Below are 17,769 nucleotides of genomic sequence, written 5' to 3'. Positions count from 1 at the left end.
TCTTCTGAAGATAGATGATCTCAGATAAATTCCCTTCCCAATCAGATTTTGATTTGTTGGGTGTTAAACCAATTCTTCCTAAGGACAGTGTTTATAAGCCTTGTAATGAGACAGCCCTTTGAGACCTTACCTCTTTTTGCCTGTAATTTTGATAAATGAAAGTCTAATTCATAAAGGATATTGTGATTGAAAAGCACCTTTGGATCTCATACACATTAATTTAGATAAATGTTTGGTGCAGTACCATAAAATTAGGAAGTTTACCGAGCTGCAAACTGATAATACTTCAACAGGGATGGTAAGTTCTGGTGTGTTGGTAGGAATTCATTTACTACATATCTTTTAAACACGCAATTGTTTTGCTGCTTTAAAACTAGAGGGGGTAACACTGAAAGCTTAATATACATTTGAGAGCTCACATTCCTTTAACTGCAATTTGCTTATTGGTAAATTTTAATTTTAATAACAAGAGTAATGTAAAGCCTTTTTTTTTAAAGACAAAGCAGAATACAGACAGTTGTGATATGAGCAAAAACTTACTTTATCAAGCTGACTCATGCATACATAAAGGAGGTTATTGACTATTTCTTGTTAAGAACCAAGTTCCCTTTTGTGTTAATACATAAGATTCTTCAACTATCTCTCAAACTGAAGGCAGTTCACCAAGAATCTCTGAGACATCCTGGGATTTTCAGGTTAAGAGATATCCAGAGGTAACTTTTATTCATTTATTCAGTATTTATGAGAACTTGCTCTGACCTAGTCAGTGTGCTGAGAACTGGGCATACCAAGGCAGAATGATGTTTCTACTCATCAAGGAAGGAGCTTCCTGGCTCTGTGGAGATAACAAGCACACAACCAATTATAATACATGTAACTACTGTAGTAGCAAGACTTATGAGATATGATGGATGTATAGGGAAAGAGCACACAGACCTACCTAAAGAATTCAGAGAGGGGAACTCGGGATGTGTAGACTTGAACTTCAGTTCAGCAAGTTTGTGGCACACATGCTTAGTACCAGGCATTGATGCTGCAGAATGAAGCTACAGCCCAGAGGAGAAGACATACTCATAAGGGAGAGCACCCACTCAGTGTGGTTGAGTTCTGTGTAGACTGCAAAAGTATGGGTTGGTTAGGAAAGGCACCCAAGAGAGGTGAGTTTTGAAGGCCAAGTAGAAATTACCCAAACAAAGGAGGAAGGAGAGAACATACCTTATTGAAGGAATGCTTTTAACACAGATAAAGAGATCCAAGAAAGCATGACATATTCTGGAAGCTGTAAATGGTTCAGTATTGCTCATGGGAAAGTAAGAAAAGGTTAAACAAAACTGGTAATGAGAGGATAAAAGGCCTTAATCAGTCATACTAAGGAGCTTAGATTTTATCTTAGGGTATAAGCCTTGTATTGAGTGTTGTTGATTGGAGGAATTAATAAATAATATTAAGCAGGAAAATATTTTCAAGTTATTAGTGTTGAAATAAAATAATAATCTGACAAAAGTATGAAGGATGGTGTAAATAAGGGAGCTGTCAAGGCAATGGCAACCCACTCCAGTACTCTTGCCTGGAAAATCCCATGGACAGAGGAAGGAGAGAACATACCTTATTGAAGGAATGCTTTTAACACAGTCCATGGGGTCACGAAGGGTTGGACGTGACTGAGCAACTTCACTTTCCCTTTTCACTTTCATGCATTGGAGAAGGAAATGGCAACCCACTCCAGTGTTCTTGCCTGGAGAATCCCAGGGACGGCGGAGCCTGGTGGGCTGCCGTCTATGGGGTCGCACAGAGTTGGACACAACTGAAGCGACTTAGCAGCAGCAGCAGCAAGGCCTTCTAAACCAAAATGATGATGGCTTGAATTACAGTTGAGAGCATCACCTTACAGGGTGAATCATGTGTCTGTGGCTTAATGAAGTGTATTGATCAAAATAGGAGGAGGTGAAGGAACAAGAGATAATTCGTTCATTTAGGGAAATGTGGAATTAGGAATATGCAGCTAAAGATGTCTAGTAGACATATGGCTATAAAGGACTCAGGAGAGAGTTCTTGGTTGTTAATCTTTGAATTTGCCTCTTTGTTCCAAAAGGTGCAAGCTTCGAATTTCTCAAATTAAGATACTAAGCAAGCAACAAACAGCATATAGAGAGCTGCCCCCAGAAGATCACTGTTGGGCTGGCTTTATATCTCCAGGACTCTAAATGAAATAAAGATGAGGTTCTGGAGCATTCAGTAATCAGTCCTCAATCTTTTATTCCAGAAATGAGAATCATCTGTGGGCCAATGAAAGAAGACTACACATATAACCCATTTAAGTCTCCTCACCTTCCAAGCAGCATTGATCTCTAATAGTACTGCTTGTTTTCTTACATGTTTATTGAAAGATATATTTAACAATCCATTACTTTATACTGTTACGCTGTATTTAAACTGGGCTCTCTAAATGCTGCTGCTGCTGCTAAGTCACTTCAGTCATGTCCAACTCTGTGCGACCCCATAGACGGCAGCCCACCAGGCTCCCCCGTCCCTGGGATTCTTCCCTGGGATTCTCCAGGCAAGAACACTGGAGTGGGTTGCCATTTCCTTCTCCAATGCATGAAAGTGAAAAGTGAAAGTGAAGTCACTCAGTCGTGTCCGACAAAAGCTAGGATGACAGAGTATATCTCTCAGCTAATGACACAGTGCTACTGTGACATGACTGTGTACCTCAACATGTATTTTTTACTCCTCTGTGGGCTACCTTTGAGTCAATTTGTTAATGTTTTAGCAAACAGAACTGGCCGTGAATAGCTAACAAAAAAAGAATTGTGAATGCTGCAAAGAAAGAAGCTAACACTTTGGTTTACAGTGCAAGTTTTACCACAGCTAGATGCTTAACCAAGAAATGGTTGAGCAAATATCAGTAGACAGGAAGGACTGTTGGAAATCCCTATATTGGACTAGGAGAATTAACCAAAAGTATTCATTGTTCACTGGATTTTTGGCCAAAGGTATGACAAGATTTGGAAAATAAGTACGTTTGTACACAAAACCATAGCATCCCCTGAAACTATGATACAAAAATACTATATAGCAATGATTTATTATGCCTCCATTTCAGAAATGGACTTCCCTGGTAGTTCAGCTGATAAAGAATCCACCTGCAATACAGGAGACCCTGGTTCGATTCTCAGGTCAGGAAGATCCCCTGGAGAAGGGGTAGGCTACCCACTCCAGTATTCTTGGGCTTCCCTGGTGGCTCAGGCGGTAATGAATCTGCCTGCAATGTGGGAGACCTGGGTTTGATCCCTGAGTTGGGAAGATCTCCTTGAGAAGGGAAAGGTTACACACTCCAGTTTTCTTGCCTGGAGAATTCCATGGACAGAGGAGCCTGGCAGGCTACAGTCCATGGTATCGCAAAGAGTCGGACACAACTGAGCGACTTTCATTTCAGGAATATATGCAGCACACCAAATGAAATGTGAAGATACTTTTCTAGTTAATGCTGCCCTTTGAACCCTATACCCTAATACTAAAGCAGGAACACAGTAAATTAAACCATATTCCTCCATATTGAATTCCAACTTCAGGTGACATGAAATATAGGTATTTCTTAGCCATATATATGTATATATATATATATATATATAATTTACTTGTAGCTCTGATAATTTCACATTCATTATCACCTGCCAAAGCAGATGTCTGAATTAAATATTGAAGTATTTGTTAAAGAGTCAAATCCATGAGACATTTAAATGTATTGTAATTTCTAACATTCACATAGATTAACATGTTAATGCTAGGCCAACTAATTTTTCTCAGTTACTTTTTGTGTGTTTGAATTTTAGCCATTTGTACTACTTTCATTGTTGTTTAGTCGCTAAGTTTTGCGCAACTCTTTTGCGACCCTATGAACTGTAGCCCTCCAGGCTCCTCTGCCCATGGGATTTCCCAGGCAAGAATATTGGAGTGGGTTGCCATTCTGTTCTCCAGGGGATCTTCCCGACTCAGGAATACTGAACCCGCATCTCTTGCATTGACAGGCAGATTCTTTACCCTTGAGCCACCAGGGAAGCCCTTGTACTACTTTATATATATCAAAATAAGGATATCACAGCTAATTTCAGTTCAGCCCAGTTGCTCGGTCATGTCTGACTCTGAGACCCCATGGACTGCAGCACACCAGGCTTCCCTGTCCATCACCAGCTCCTGGAGCTTGCTCAGACTCATGTCCATCAAGTCAGTGATGCCATCCAACCATCTCATCCACTGTCATCCCCTTCTCCTCATTGCTAAGGAAATAGCTGTTGTGAAGTATTTACATTTTATGCCTACATCTTTTCCCTTCAGATGTGAATGCTTTCTTGTTTTCTTCATACTTATCTACTTTTGTGAATGATCTGATCAGTTGATTATCTGATTCACACTAAAGTGTAATTGTGTAAACGTGTGTAACTTTTATGGATCAGAAAACCTAGTTTGTGGTGAAGTACAGATTTTTTTGTAGAAAGTACAGTGATCTTAGAATGCCAAGTTCTAGGTTCCCAACCATGCATGTAGCTTTCTCCGCCTGTTTCCTCACCTGTAACATTAACACCCCTTGCGTTTCTCACAGAGTTATTTAGAACAAATGAAATACAAAAGGTACATTTTTTTTCTATAGTTGAAAGTAATATGTAAATGCAGTATATATCTATAAGAAAGTAATAGCTTTTTCTCTAACACTTACTGAAAGTAAAACAATCACAGTGACCTAAGTTACTATATTTTGGTTGTGATTAGGGACTGAAGAAGACGTGGTAAAGTCAAAGAAAACATTCAGAAGTCAAGCGATAGTGAATCAGAATGCAGAGACAGAGCTTATGCTGGAAGGAGATGACGATGCGGTCAGTCTACTCCAAGAGAAAGAAATCGACAATCTCGCAGGTAAATTGTTATTTTTTTTGTTATAATAAGTGCACATGATGTTGGTGAATTTGAGGTCAATCTTCTGGTGAATAAGCTTGTGCCAGTGGTTAGAACAGTGCTCAGTCATCTTAATGTTAATAATTTATCTCATTTCTAATATTGAAAAGAGGAAACTACACATCAGGCTAATGATAAATGAATAGCATCTACTCTCTGTGTAATGAAGAGCAACTTTTAATATAGAAAAAATAATGGAGAGCACAAATTGTTCTCACTAACTGCCTAAATAATTGGGGGTGAGGGTGGCAAGGGGAACACGATGGTAATTTAACCTATGACTAACATGCTAACAGCTATGAAAATAGTTACTTCAACCAGGTGACTGTGGAATTAGCCATTTCGTCCCTGCTGTCACTCTTGGGAATTCCTTCCCCATTACTGTTTTTTCTGTGTTCCCACAGCACTAATCCCCATTACTACAAAACATTCACTGCATGCCCATTCTCAGTTTTCACTCTGTTCTGGCGCTCGTCTAAGGTCAATTCAGAGCAGCAGATCAATGGCCCGATGGGTTATAGATGTCTTAGTGTTGGCCCATAACCATTTTGGGGTTTTAAACCACTTTGAGAATCCGATGGAAGTAGATTATTTCATGAAGATACCCATACAGTCCTGTACAGAGAGCTCACTGATCCCTGGAAACCAATGTGTGGAATTATATCCTGGATCTTAGACTAAAAACTCCTGCTTTAGAGTCTCAAAAGAGGCTGAGTCTTAACCTTTATTCTGCTTTTTCACCCCATACAACTTCGGAGTGGCAGATGGCAACAGAGAAGTGGACTTATAATCATCCTTCTATTTATAAAATAGTGCTCCTTTTTCTAGAAGTGTGCCAAAAATTACCTGGCATGTTTTAGGAATGTCTCCAACCATATTTCTGCCAGTTAGAAAACTCTCATTTTACCAAGAGAAGTTATTGTTGATTGTAAACTGGAGACAGCACATTATTGTCCCTCTCCTAGAAAATGTTTAATAAGGCGGTTCTAATATCAGTTCTTGGATGTCCCTATGTTATTAGCAATTCTGTATCATGAAAATGATTTGTCCTGTTCAAAACTACTCTTAAGTCTATGAACCAGTGTTTGCCTCAGATTCCTAAGTAAATGTTCAAGTTTTGGTTCTGTTGTTTTTGTACTTTTTAAAAATACTTCAGAGATTTTTATCTGAGGCCATTTGGCAATTTAAACAAATGAAGTCATTATTTCTTTTTGCCACAATTTTTTTTTGTTGTTTTTCCGGTCTTACTCTTGATCCTAATGAACTGGTGAATATTCACAAACATGATTCCTGACATTTTTAGATAATGTGTTGTCTTACCTCATTCCCATATCCTCACAGATATGTTCAGTAATTATACAGTTATTTAGTTTAGCATCTCTGGACTTCAGTTTCCACTAAAGGTAGTTAATACATATCTGGCTACTGCCTTGAAGTTTATTATGATAAGATCTGCCCAGTAATACCAGAGGCAAAATCTGATAAAGTTTAATAACTCCTTTGTATTTCTCTCTTTTAATAGTAGACAGAGTAATTATTAATATTAATTTATGCTTATAAGCAAAATTCTCAAAATAACCTTAAGTTAAAATACTTGAAGAACAAAGAAAGTAGACTTGAAGTAAATTGTTTAAAAATCCAATTGTGCGGCCCTTGACCAATTCACTCTCTCAGTACTCCTCCCACTTCTGTCTTTTAAACAGATTTTTCTTTGAGCAAATTTGTTCCTTTACTTTCTACCTGGTCCTAACTAGTAGTCTCTGTAGAATCCATTGTCTGAAAAACCTTGCAAAGTGTCCTAAAACACTGATCTTCTACCAGATCTTCAGTGTTCATGTTTAAATCAGCAGTGCACAGATGTGACCCTGATCTCTGAATGCGGTAGGAAAGAAGTAGGGTATGGATGTTTTGTGAAGCGAGAAGTAAGGGTCACAGAAAGCATCTGTATAGTTTGTAGGTGCCTCATAGATTCATTTTGTAAATACTAAAGCCTGTTTACTAATCTGGACTGCTGTGATAGTGACAATGTTACAGAAAAATAATTTGGAAAGTTGGTTACAAACCAGTATTTTTAGGTTCAAAAAATCAGCTGTTAATAAGTTTTAAACCATATATATATAATTTGTTTTCTAACGAATTCTGATCCAAATAATTGTTATCTCTGTCTCAGAAATTAAAATTTGTTCATTAATAATGCCTTTCTTAGGGTCAGTTTTTATTTATAGGGAAAAAAAAAAAGAGTAAGAATAGCTAGCATGTCTTGCTAGAAACCAGTCAGTATTCAAAGAGCTTCATGTATAATAACCTATATTACCTGAATTTTACAAATCAGGATATAGAGGCCAAGACAAATGTAAGTAGCTTGCATAAGGTTAAGAAGTATATAATATACTTCCTTAGAAATTCATAGTATATGGCATGAACTAAAATGAACCAAGTAGTATATTTAAATAAATATGTGTATATATTTAAAGACTCTTCTAAAATGATGTAGAACAAGATCCTTGGTTTATAACTCAATTTTTATGGACTCCTAGTATACTGTACTTAAAAGTTTATGAATAAGCCTGGTAATTAATTTTACCTTTATATATGGGTTTCCCCAAATCATCTTGTAAGTTAAAATCTGACAGAGCATTTTTGGCACATTTGGATTTAAATATTGACCCTTTCTCATGTTTTCTCCATTTTCTTTTAGTTTTAATAAAGATAAAATGTCGACAAAGTTCTTCAGTTTTAAATGTCAACAATTTTCTATTTCACTTTTAGTTCCTTTTCTTCCCAAGCTGTTCATCTCAAGAGGCAAGTTAAATAAATGTGTGTGATTATTAATTGCTCAATTTATTACATATTTTGCAAATGGCTAATATGATTATAATATAGAACTATGTCAATCAATTCAGTAATTACAATAACACCTAACTTAATTTATTTAAATTGCTGTTTTAGTTTATAGTGATTGACCAATGTGAATTAGTACCTAAGATATCCTATGTAACTAAAATTTTCAATTTACTAATTATATTTTTACTTAAAACATTGAAATTATTTTAATTCAACTGATTTTAATCTAAAATCTCATTTATTTTCATCTGAAATTTAATTTGGCAAGTTATTTCTTCAAACAATTGTTGAGTAAAATTTAAAATTAACTCAAATTTATGTGAATTGACAAGTGAATGATTTACTTGATCGAAAGACTTTTCTCCCACTGATAAAATGTATTTCATTTTTTTTAGAGTAGTAATTCTGTCACATATTTGTAAAACAATAGAAATATTTTACATAATAGAATTATAATGCATGTGGATTCCTTTATTATTGCTTCCAAATGTTAGTAATTTTGCTAATTTAGGGAATTCTGAGTTAATGACAATGGTCCTTTATGCTTTATCAGTTCTGTAAGTGGTAGAAAAATGTTTTGTGTGTATGTAAGCTATTATTACCAACAATCCACCCATATACTTAATGTCAAATAACTGAAAAGATTTTCTGCAAGCCCACACCACCAATGTTCAGACTTCTCTTTCCACCCAAAATGTCCTTGATACATCTCTGCAGTACACCATCCCTTATCTCCTGTTATCAAAATCTCTACCCTTTTAAAATACCTACTTAAATACAATACTTTATGAAATACTCACTAGCCAATCTTAGCTTCCCATAATAATTTTTGGCAGCAACTTTTCTGTTACCATACAATTGACTCATTTAAAGTGCACAATGATTTTAATGATTTTTGTATATTAACAGTTATGTAACCATCACCACCATTTAAGAACATTTCATCACCCCAAGAAGAAATCTCATACTCTTTAGCTATTCCTCCCAAAATTCTCATCTTCCCTCCCTTCCTTCCAGCCCTAGAGGACCATTAACCTGCTTTCTGTCTCCATACATTTGCTTATTCTGCACATTTCATGTCAGTGGAATCATATAATATGGAGTCTTTTGTGACTAGTTTCTTTTAGTTATCATAATGTTTTCAAGGCTCATCCATGTTGTAACGTGTATGTCTTTTTTTACTGTGAATAATATTCCACTGTTGGACTGTATCACATTTTGTTTATCCATCCTTCGTTGTTTATCAAATGTTTATGGACATTTGGTTTGTTTTCATCTTTTGGCCATTACAACAATGCTGCTGTGAATATTCATTTGCAACATTTTATGCAAACATATGCTTTTATTTCTCTTGGGTGTATACCTAGGCATGGAATTGCTGGGTCAAATAATTATTTTTAACTTTTTGAGGAACTACTAGACTGCTTTCCAAAGTGGCAGCATTATTTTATATTCCTGTCAGCAGTGTGCAAGGGTCCAGTTTCTCCACATTTTTCCCAGTGCTGGTTATTATCTATCTTTTTATTATAGCTAACCCATAAAATTTTGATTATATTACTCTCAAGACACTTTATTACTGAAGCCTTGTTTTGCAGATGCTTTTCTGTATATTTCCCTCCTTTTAGACTGTAACACTAGCAACTATATCCCTTGTACCTTTGAACCATGAGGAAATTGTCTAAAAAGATTACTTGCCCTTAAAATGTTCCCATTGAAAAAGTTCATTATACGTAAGCTGGAAAGCTGAGATAATTACTGGATAATTTATACCAAAATCAAGAGACAAAATAAAACTTCTTTTAAGCTATTGAAATTAAGTGTTTGGGGCTTGAATTATCAGATCATATGTTCATACTGATTCATTCATTCAGATAATCACTTGACTTTTCCAGAGTAAGAATACCTACAGTTAAGCTAATCTTGGTTCCATCCCAATTTCCAGGAATTATGTCACTTTAACTAAATGTTTCTTGAGGTTCCACCATTTTTAACATGAAGATACCCCTGTGAACTCCTAATCAAAAAATTGTTTTTCTCTACCACATAGAAAACATGTCCTGTAACCAATGGACTATAATGTTGCTTTGAATATTTTGAAAAGAGTAATTATAATTAGTACAGGAAACTAGCATTAGGAGGAAGAAGTGTTAGAATGTAAGGGGTTGGATTTTTCTGGGAGGGAAGGTTTTCAAAGTGGTGAGGTGGTAGATTTACAATCCTTTACACACAGGTGCACACATACACACACTTTCTAACCAAAATCAAGAATCTGAAATTTATAAGAAATACATTATGTGAATTTAAGACTGAGAAAAAGTTTAGATCTAAGTAGGAGACCTAAGAAAAGTAGAATGTAGTCACCTTCCTCGCATGGCTCACCTTTAATGCTCATAACAGTTCCCAGTGCAATTCCACTGATGTTTATTGGGCAGTGGTTGTTCAGACTGCTTTTCTCAGTGTTAACTGGTAGAACTGTTTGCATTTCTTTCAGTCTTTGTTCTACCAATTCAAAATGAAAGCAATTATCAAATGTGAATGGGGGAGAAACTTGTTTAGAGTTTTTAAAATTATGAAATTTTCAGGTATTCAGCATTATAATTCAACATCTGTATACATATAAAGTACTCACCTTCACAATTTTAATTATCTTCCATCACTGTATAGTTGACTCCCTACACCAGTTTTTTAGAAATTTTTTTAAGTTTGACCATTCCTACCTCCCTAAATCTACTTGACTGCATTTCATGTACTCATTTACTTACTTATTAACACCTTTTGAGTACTTAGTGACTATGTAGAACTCTGGGGTTCAGAAACTGATAGGGAAGAAAGTCATCAGGAGAATTAGTTCTACTTCCACTCTTCAGTAAATCAAATAACCAGGAAATTATGGTACAGAGTATGTCTACCCTAGGTAAGTGAAAGTAGACAATTAAGATGATCAGAGAGATAATTAGGCCTTTAAGTGTTCTAACTTGGAATGTTCAGCACCCAGAGACAAAGTTGTGTATATAGCAAGTGAAGGTTACCTAAAAACTGAGCTAAGAAAGGAAGGTAAAGCAAAACATAGGGCAAACAAGAAGGAAGAACTCAAGATTCTAGACAATTATAATAATAAAATGAAAGGAACGGCAGAATTCTAAAACTGAAGACTTTTTCAAGGAAATGTGTTATTTAAATAAGAAAAAAAGAGTATGAGCTGAAATCACAGAAAAAAAAATATTGTAATTGTTTAATGGAATAAGAGAATAAGTTCTGTACATGAAAACAAGGTCAGTGTTTCATAGATGGAGATAAACTCTGACTCAGATCTTGTCTGCTTGAGTTAGGCCTAACTATTCCACACAACTCAAATCAAGTAGAATTAATGAAGATTCTTTTCCCGATAGAACTAATATTTTTTTTTAAATCCCTGGCATTTATAATTAAGTAGTTTTAATTACAAAGTCTAACTAGACTGTAGTCAACCTGATATTTGTATTTAAAGGAAAATAGTTTTTAAACATGCTAGATTCTCTGAAAAGCATTATTTTTTGCTCAGGATTTTTTCCTTAATTTTTAAACCCATGTGTATTTTAAGGGAAATTTAATCCATATGTCCCCGACTCAGTCACACTTAACTCATCAAAATGTTGTTTAGTAAAAGCTATTTGATGTTGAAAAAGCCTCATGAGTCCTGGTAAGTCTTTCTCTCTTGGAATTAGAAAGTTGCTTTGCACTCATAAATAGTATACCCAAAGGGTTCGTGTTCAGTTTCAAACACAGAATTCACAAAGATCTTAGAGACAGTGTTAACATATGCTCATTTCTTACCAAAGCTAAAATATTTAAACTTCTACGTTAATTTTAAATTCAGTTGAAGAGTTGTGAAAATCAGTGAAAGCTTCACCTTGAATATCTATCTTTCTTAGCCTTTCTTAATTATTTTTAGTGTCTCCATGGCCATTTTAGAGTCTGCAAACATTTTACTATATCCATCTCTCTTTATCTGCCAAAGTATGTGTCTCCTCCAACCATGGATTCTGTAGTCTATAAAAACACTTTTAAGGTACTTTTAACTGTAATGATATCCCACCAATCAAATTCTGTAAATTTAAAATATAAAAGGATATAATTCAACTATGTTTATTACACATAAACCATGATTCCGATCATATATAATTTTCTTGCATCTTTTTTTTTTAATTTTAAGAATAAGCATTTCTTTGTATGCTGTAGATCTTTCAAGACCACTGTGATGAGATCTCTTTCTTTCTAATAAAGCATTTTAGATGAGACCTATTTTTATTTTTTACTGTTTTCGCTGTATGGAGAGTATCCCACAAAGTAATCTCTTTCAGATTTATAGTTAAACTATAAACTATAGTTAAACCATATACCACCAACATGCAAAATAGGGGCAGCTTGCAACTCAATTCAAGTACCATCTCTCTCCTAGGAAGCTAATGTTTCAATATGCCATGTTTTTTGTTTTTTTTTTAAGTGTACGAATGAGTGAATTTTATTCTCTTGTTGAAAATGTATGGGTCACCTCGTTTGTCACACTTGGAGGAAAAAAGTGTGAGATAACAAAACTGTTTTCCCAATGTCAGACTATGGGTTTTAGTTAATTGAAAAAGAGGAAGGGGTGGTTTCATTATGGTATCACTGCCTCATTCCAGAGTGTTCTGTGCTCCCTCTGAAAGAATTTGGCACTAATTCACAATTAGGTGAAAAACTGATTTTGCCCCCACATTTAGAGTAGTGCCATGCTGCTGCTGCTAAGTCGCTTCAGTCGTGTCCGACTCTGTGGGACCCGATAGACGGCAGCCCACCAGGCTCCCCCGTCCCTGGGATTCTCCAGGCAAGAACACTGGAGTGGGTTACCATTTCTTTTTCCAATGCATGAAAGTGAAAAGTGAAAGTGAAGTTGTTCTGTCATGCCCAACGCTTAGCAACCTCATGGACTACAGCCTTCCAGGCTCCTCCGTCCATGGGATTTTCCAGGCAAGAGTACTGGAGTTGGGTGCCATTGTCTTCTCAGAGCAGTGCCATACAAAAGGACAAATAAGTCTTTCTGCATACTGAAAATATTTTATTGATTTAATTATTTTGCTTCAATGACTTAGTGCTTCGGAGCCAGAGTCACAGCCTGCAGAAGGATCTCCAACATAAATAGCACTAAGAATAAGTTTTTACATGGAAATCCATTTTTATGTAGTTATTCCAGTAAAATCTGCTCCATCAGTTCAGGCATCAGTCCAATAAAATATAAATCTAGAACTTTGTATCAGCAAAAAAGAAGAGAAAGTCAGGCAGAATTTGCTGGCTAAGTATTGTTAAAAATCTTCTTTCCAGACAAAGAGTTTAGGCAGTTTTATTGATCAAAAGAAGACCAATAGTAATGTTTTATGTGTTTTTTTGTTGAAAAGTTCTGTTGAATTTTCCCCTCATTTTTAGCAGATGAAACAGCTAAATATATTTTAGCAGATGAAGCGGCTAAATATGTTCAATTTGTATCTAAAATAGGAACCTTAAGAACCAAATATCAGGAAAACTTTCTTAAAAAGTATGGCTGAGTCCCTTCACTTTTCACCTGAAACTATCATGACATTGTTAATCAGCTATACCCCAGTAAAAAATGAGAAGTGTGAAAAAATAAAATCTTTCTCTCTCACACTCACACACACAAATAAATCTTGCATCTAAGAATGGATTGTGTGGATAAGTCTGTATTCACCAGGCAGTTTTCAGGGTGTGGGGAGAGGATGAGCTAGTTAAGTAGTAAAGAGTAAGTGCAGATGGGCAAATGATGCTGGGAGATAGAATTTGCATAAGGGAAAAAACAGCCCTACAGGCTGAAAACTTCACAACTCTATGAATTAGGTATTACAGTTCATTCTAAGATGTGTAAACTTAGGGTCAGACTTTGGGGTGTTTATTTATGATCACATAACAAATAAGTGGGCCAAGAAGTGAACCCATTCTTTCACCAAAAGCCCTTATTCATCTATTACATCACTGTTTTCTTTTTTTAATCCTAAGTTATAACCTATTGATGGGTTAGCAAATCAATTACTTGAACTATTACCAGTGTTTTTGTAAATGAAATAAAAGAGAAAAGATTCAAATAGAAAATGTCAAAATTCATCACACACAATAAAGATAAGAGCTGGAAGGACCTATTTGAGTCCTTATTCTCTGTTGTCAGATCCTAACTTGACTCACGTTGGATGTGGTTATCCAAGCAAAACAAATATAAAATATTCAACATATACTGTGTGTAAGACATTATGGTGGGTATTTGGGGTAAAAAGACACATGATTAAAGTTCCTGTTTTCAAAGACTTTACAGTATAGTGGGAGAACAGATAATGGAATAAAAAAAAAAAAAAAACGTCCTAGATAATCAAAGGAAACCATGATAACACAAAACAGGGCCCTTGACCACCATGTGTATTCTGGAAAGCCTTCCTAGAATGGATGTTTCCTGTTTTGAGTCTGGAATCATAAGTTAAAATTTGGAGTTTTTACAGACAACATGTGAACATCACGTGCTAAAATATCACCTTCCCTGTGAAACTACACTAGTTCTCAGTTATTCAGGTCAAAGTATGAGGCAGAAATCTCTGAAGCTGAGATTGACAGGGTTACAGGTGGTGCATTTTGTGCCATGAGGACCCTATATTTTACCCTAAAGGCTACAGTGAGACAATAATGATTTTTAAGCATGGCAATGGAAAGAACTAATTAATTTTAAAAAAATCACTCAGGCCACTGTGCTGATTATGATTTTAGGATGTCTAGACTTGAGGTAAGAGGCTCTTGTTGCCCACATCAGAGGTAATGAAAGCTTGAACTAAATTGGTGGTAGAAGAAAGAGAAGGGGACAGCTTCGAACAACACGGAGGAGGTCAGATGTGAGGGACCATGATAATTAATCAGTTGTGAGGAGTAGGAATGAGGGGAATCTGGCCTGGGAGAAGTAATTATCTAGAAGCTATTAAATGTGTTTGGGAATGTAAAGATGCAGGGCTTTAGGGGAAAGAGAAATGAAGATGACTGGTCATCCTGGTCTGTTGGATATCTGAGTTTTTCTAATATATATGAAGGTTTGTAATTTGAGAGCCAAGTTGGGCATAGAATTCATAATTTAAACCCCTGAGATCACCGAAGGAAAGTAAGAATATATAAAGAGAAGAGCAGCAGCCCAAAGTCAGATCCCCTGTGGAACATAAGGTTTAACTGGCCAACAAAGGACAACATCTCAGGGATACCAAGAAGGAGGTCAGGAAGAAAGAGAACAGGAGAGAATACAGGCACACCTGGGAGATATTGTAGGTTCTGTTCCACAAAGCGAGTATTGGAGTCGATCAAGTCACGTGATTTTTTGTTTTCCTAGTGCATAGAAATTATGTTAATGTTTAAATTATACTATAGTCTGTAAGTGTGCACTAGTATTGTGTCTAAAAAAGTGAAAATATCTTAATTTTTAAATATTATTGTTAAAAAATGTCAACCATCATCTGAGCCTTCAGCTAGTCATACTCTTTTTGCTGGTGGAGGGTCTTGCCTCTATGTGAAGTCTGCTGACTGATCAAGGTGGTGGTTGCTGAAAGCAGGAGTGTCTGTGGCAATTTCTTAACATAAGACCACAGTGACGTTTGCCACATGGATTGACTCGTCCTTTCACAAATGATTTCTCTGTAGCATGCAATGCTATTTGATCACATTTGCCCACAACAGAATCTTTTAAAATTGAGCTTTGTCCTCTCAAACCCCACCACTGCTTTATCAGCTAAGTTTATGTACCATTTGTTTTTAAAGTATGTATGTATTTATTTACTTGGCTGGGCCGAGTCTTAGTTGGGGCATGTGGGATCTAGGTCTCTGACCAGGGATTGAACCAGGCTCTCTGCACTAGGAACGTGGAGTCTTAGCCACTGGATCACCAAGGAAGTCCCTATGTACCATTCTTAATCCTTTGTTGTCATTTCCGCAGTCTTCACAGCAACTTTACAGGCAGTAGATTCCATCTCAAGAAACCATTTTCTTTGCTTATCTATATGAAACAATTCCTCAACTGTTCAAGTTTTATCATGAGATTGCAGCACTGCAGTCACATCTTCAGGCTCCACTTCTCATTCTAGTTCTCTTGCTGTATTTACCACATCTACAATTATTTCCTCCAGTGAAGTCTTGAACACCTCAAAGTCATCCATGAGGGCTGGAATCAACTTCTTCCAAACACCTGTTGACATTTTTATCTGTTCCCATGAATCACAAATCTTAATAGCATCTAGAATGGTGAATCCTTTCCAGAAAGTTTTCAAATTACTTTCCCCAAACTCATAAGAGGAATCACTATTATGTCAGCTGCAGTCTTATGAAATGTACTTCTTACAAAGACTTGAAAGTCAAAACAGCTCCCTGATCTATGGGCTGCAGAATAGACATTATGTTAGAAGGCTTGAAAACAGCATCAATCTCCTTGTACATCTCCTTCAGAGCTCTTGGGTAACCAGGTGGATTGTCAAGGAGCAGTAATAATTTGAAAGGAATTTTTTTTGCTGAGCAGTATGTCTCAACATTGGGCTTAAAATATTCAGCAAACCAGGTTGTCAACAGATGTGCTGTCATCCAGGCTTCATTAGTTCATTTTACGGATCACAGACAGAATAGTTTCAGCATAATTCTTAAGGGCCCTAGGATTTTCAGAATGGCAAATTCGCATTGGTTTCAACCTAAAGTCATCAGCTGCTTTAGACCCTAACAAGAGTCAACCTGTTCTTCGAAGCTTAAGGTATTGACTTCTCTGGCTTTGAAAGTCCTAGAAGGATGGTATCCTCTTCCAATAGACGGTCATTTTTCATCTAAAAAAAAAAAAAATCTGTTGTTCAAGATACTGAACTAAGTATCTTGGCTAGACCTTCTGGAAAACTTGATGCAGCTTCTACATTAGCACTTGCTGCTTCACTTTTTACTTGTATATTACAGAGATAGCTTCTTTCCTTAAACCTCATGATTCAGCCTCTACTGGCTTCAGACTTTTCTGAAAAAGTTCCTCACCTCCTCTCTCAGCCTTCATAGAATTAAAGAGAGTTAGAACCTTTGGGTTAGACTTTGGCTTAAGGGAAAGTTGTAGTTGGTTTGATCTTCTATCCAGATCACTCAAACTTTCTCCAATGGGCAATAAAGATGTTTCCTTTTTTATCATTCATGTGTTCACTGATGTAGCACTTTTAATTTCCTTCAAGAACTTTTCCCTTGCATTCACAACTTGGCTAACTCTTTGGCACAAGAGGAATAGCTTTTGACCTATCTCTGCTTTTAGCATGTCTTCCCCACTAAGCTTAATCATTTCTAGCATTTGATTTTAAGTGAGAGACCTATGACTGATTCTTTCACTTGAACAGTTCAAGGCCAATGTAGGGTTATTAATTGGCCTAATTTCAATATTGTTGTGTCTCAGAGAACAGAGAGACCCAGGGAAAAGGAGAAAAGCAAGAGAATGCGCTGGTCAATGGAACAGTCAGAAGAAACACAACATTTGTCACTTAGGTTCACAATCTTGGTGGGGTTCATGGTGGCCAAAAGCAATTACAGTAGTAATATCGAGGATCACTGGCCATACATCACTGTAACAAATATAATGATAATGAAAAAGTTTGAAATATTATGAGAATTACCAAAAGGTGACAATCAGACTTGAAGTGCACAAATGCTGTTGCAAAAATTGGTGCTGATAAGAGTTTCTGCATGCAAGATTGCCACAAACTTCAGTTTGTTAAAAAAAAAAAAAATTCTCTATAAAGTGCAATAAGCATGAGTTTCGTCTGTAATATACTGCAGAAATCAAGGAACTCTGACTCAGTAATTTTCAAACTGATATTCCTTGGAACACAGTTATTTTGAAATATGCTAAAAAGAAAATATGTAGTTAAATATATTTAGGAAATTCTGGGTTTAAAAATAAAACGTTACACAGATTGTGTT

General features: G+C 36.1%; 1 protein-coding gene across 11 annotated transcripts in view; it reads left to right on the top strand.

Moving 5' to 3' along the window:
* NBEA (neurobeachin) overlaps positions 1–17,769 on the top strand; it is a 673,417-nt gene that overhangs the window by 434,704 nt on the left and 220,944 nt on the right. For all 11 annotated transcript variants that reach the window (XM_027557433.1, XM_027557431.1, XM_027557423.1 and 8 more), the window contains one exon: positions 4,768–4,911. In XM_027557433.1, coding sequence (XP_027413234.1) covers positions 4,768–4,911 — 144 coding nt within the window. The remainder of the gene's footprint in view (positions 1–4,767; positions 4,912–17,769) is intronic.

The sequence above is a fragment of the Bos indicus x Bos taurus genome, chromosome 12 (genome assembly GCF_003369695.1).
Source record: "Bos indicus x Bos taurus breed Angus x Brahman F1 hybrid chromosome 12, Bos_hybrid_MaternalHap_v2.0, whole genome shotgun sequence".
NCBI classification, from domain to species: Eukaryota; Metazoa; Chordata; class Mammalia; order Artiodactyla; family Bovidae; genus Bos; species Bos indicus x Bos taurus.
Note: the sequence above shows the minus strand (reverse complement) of the source record. Positions and strands in the feature narration are given on the sequence as shown.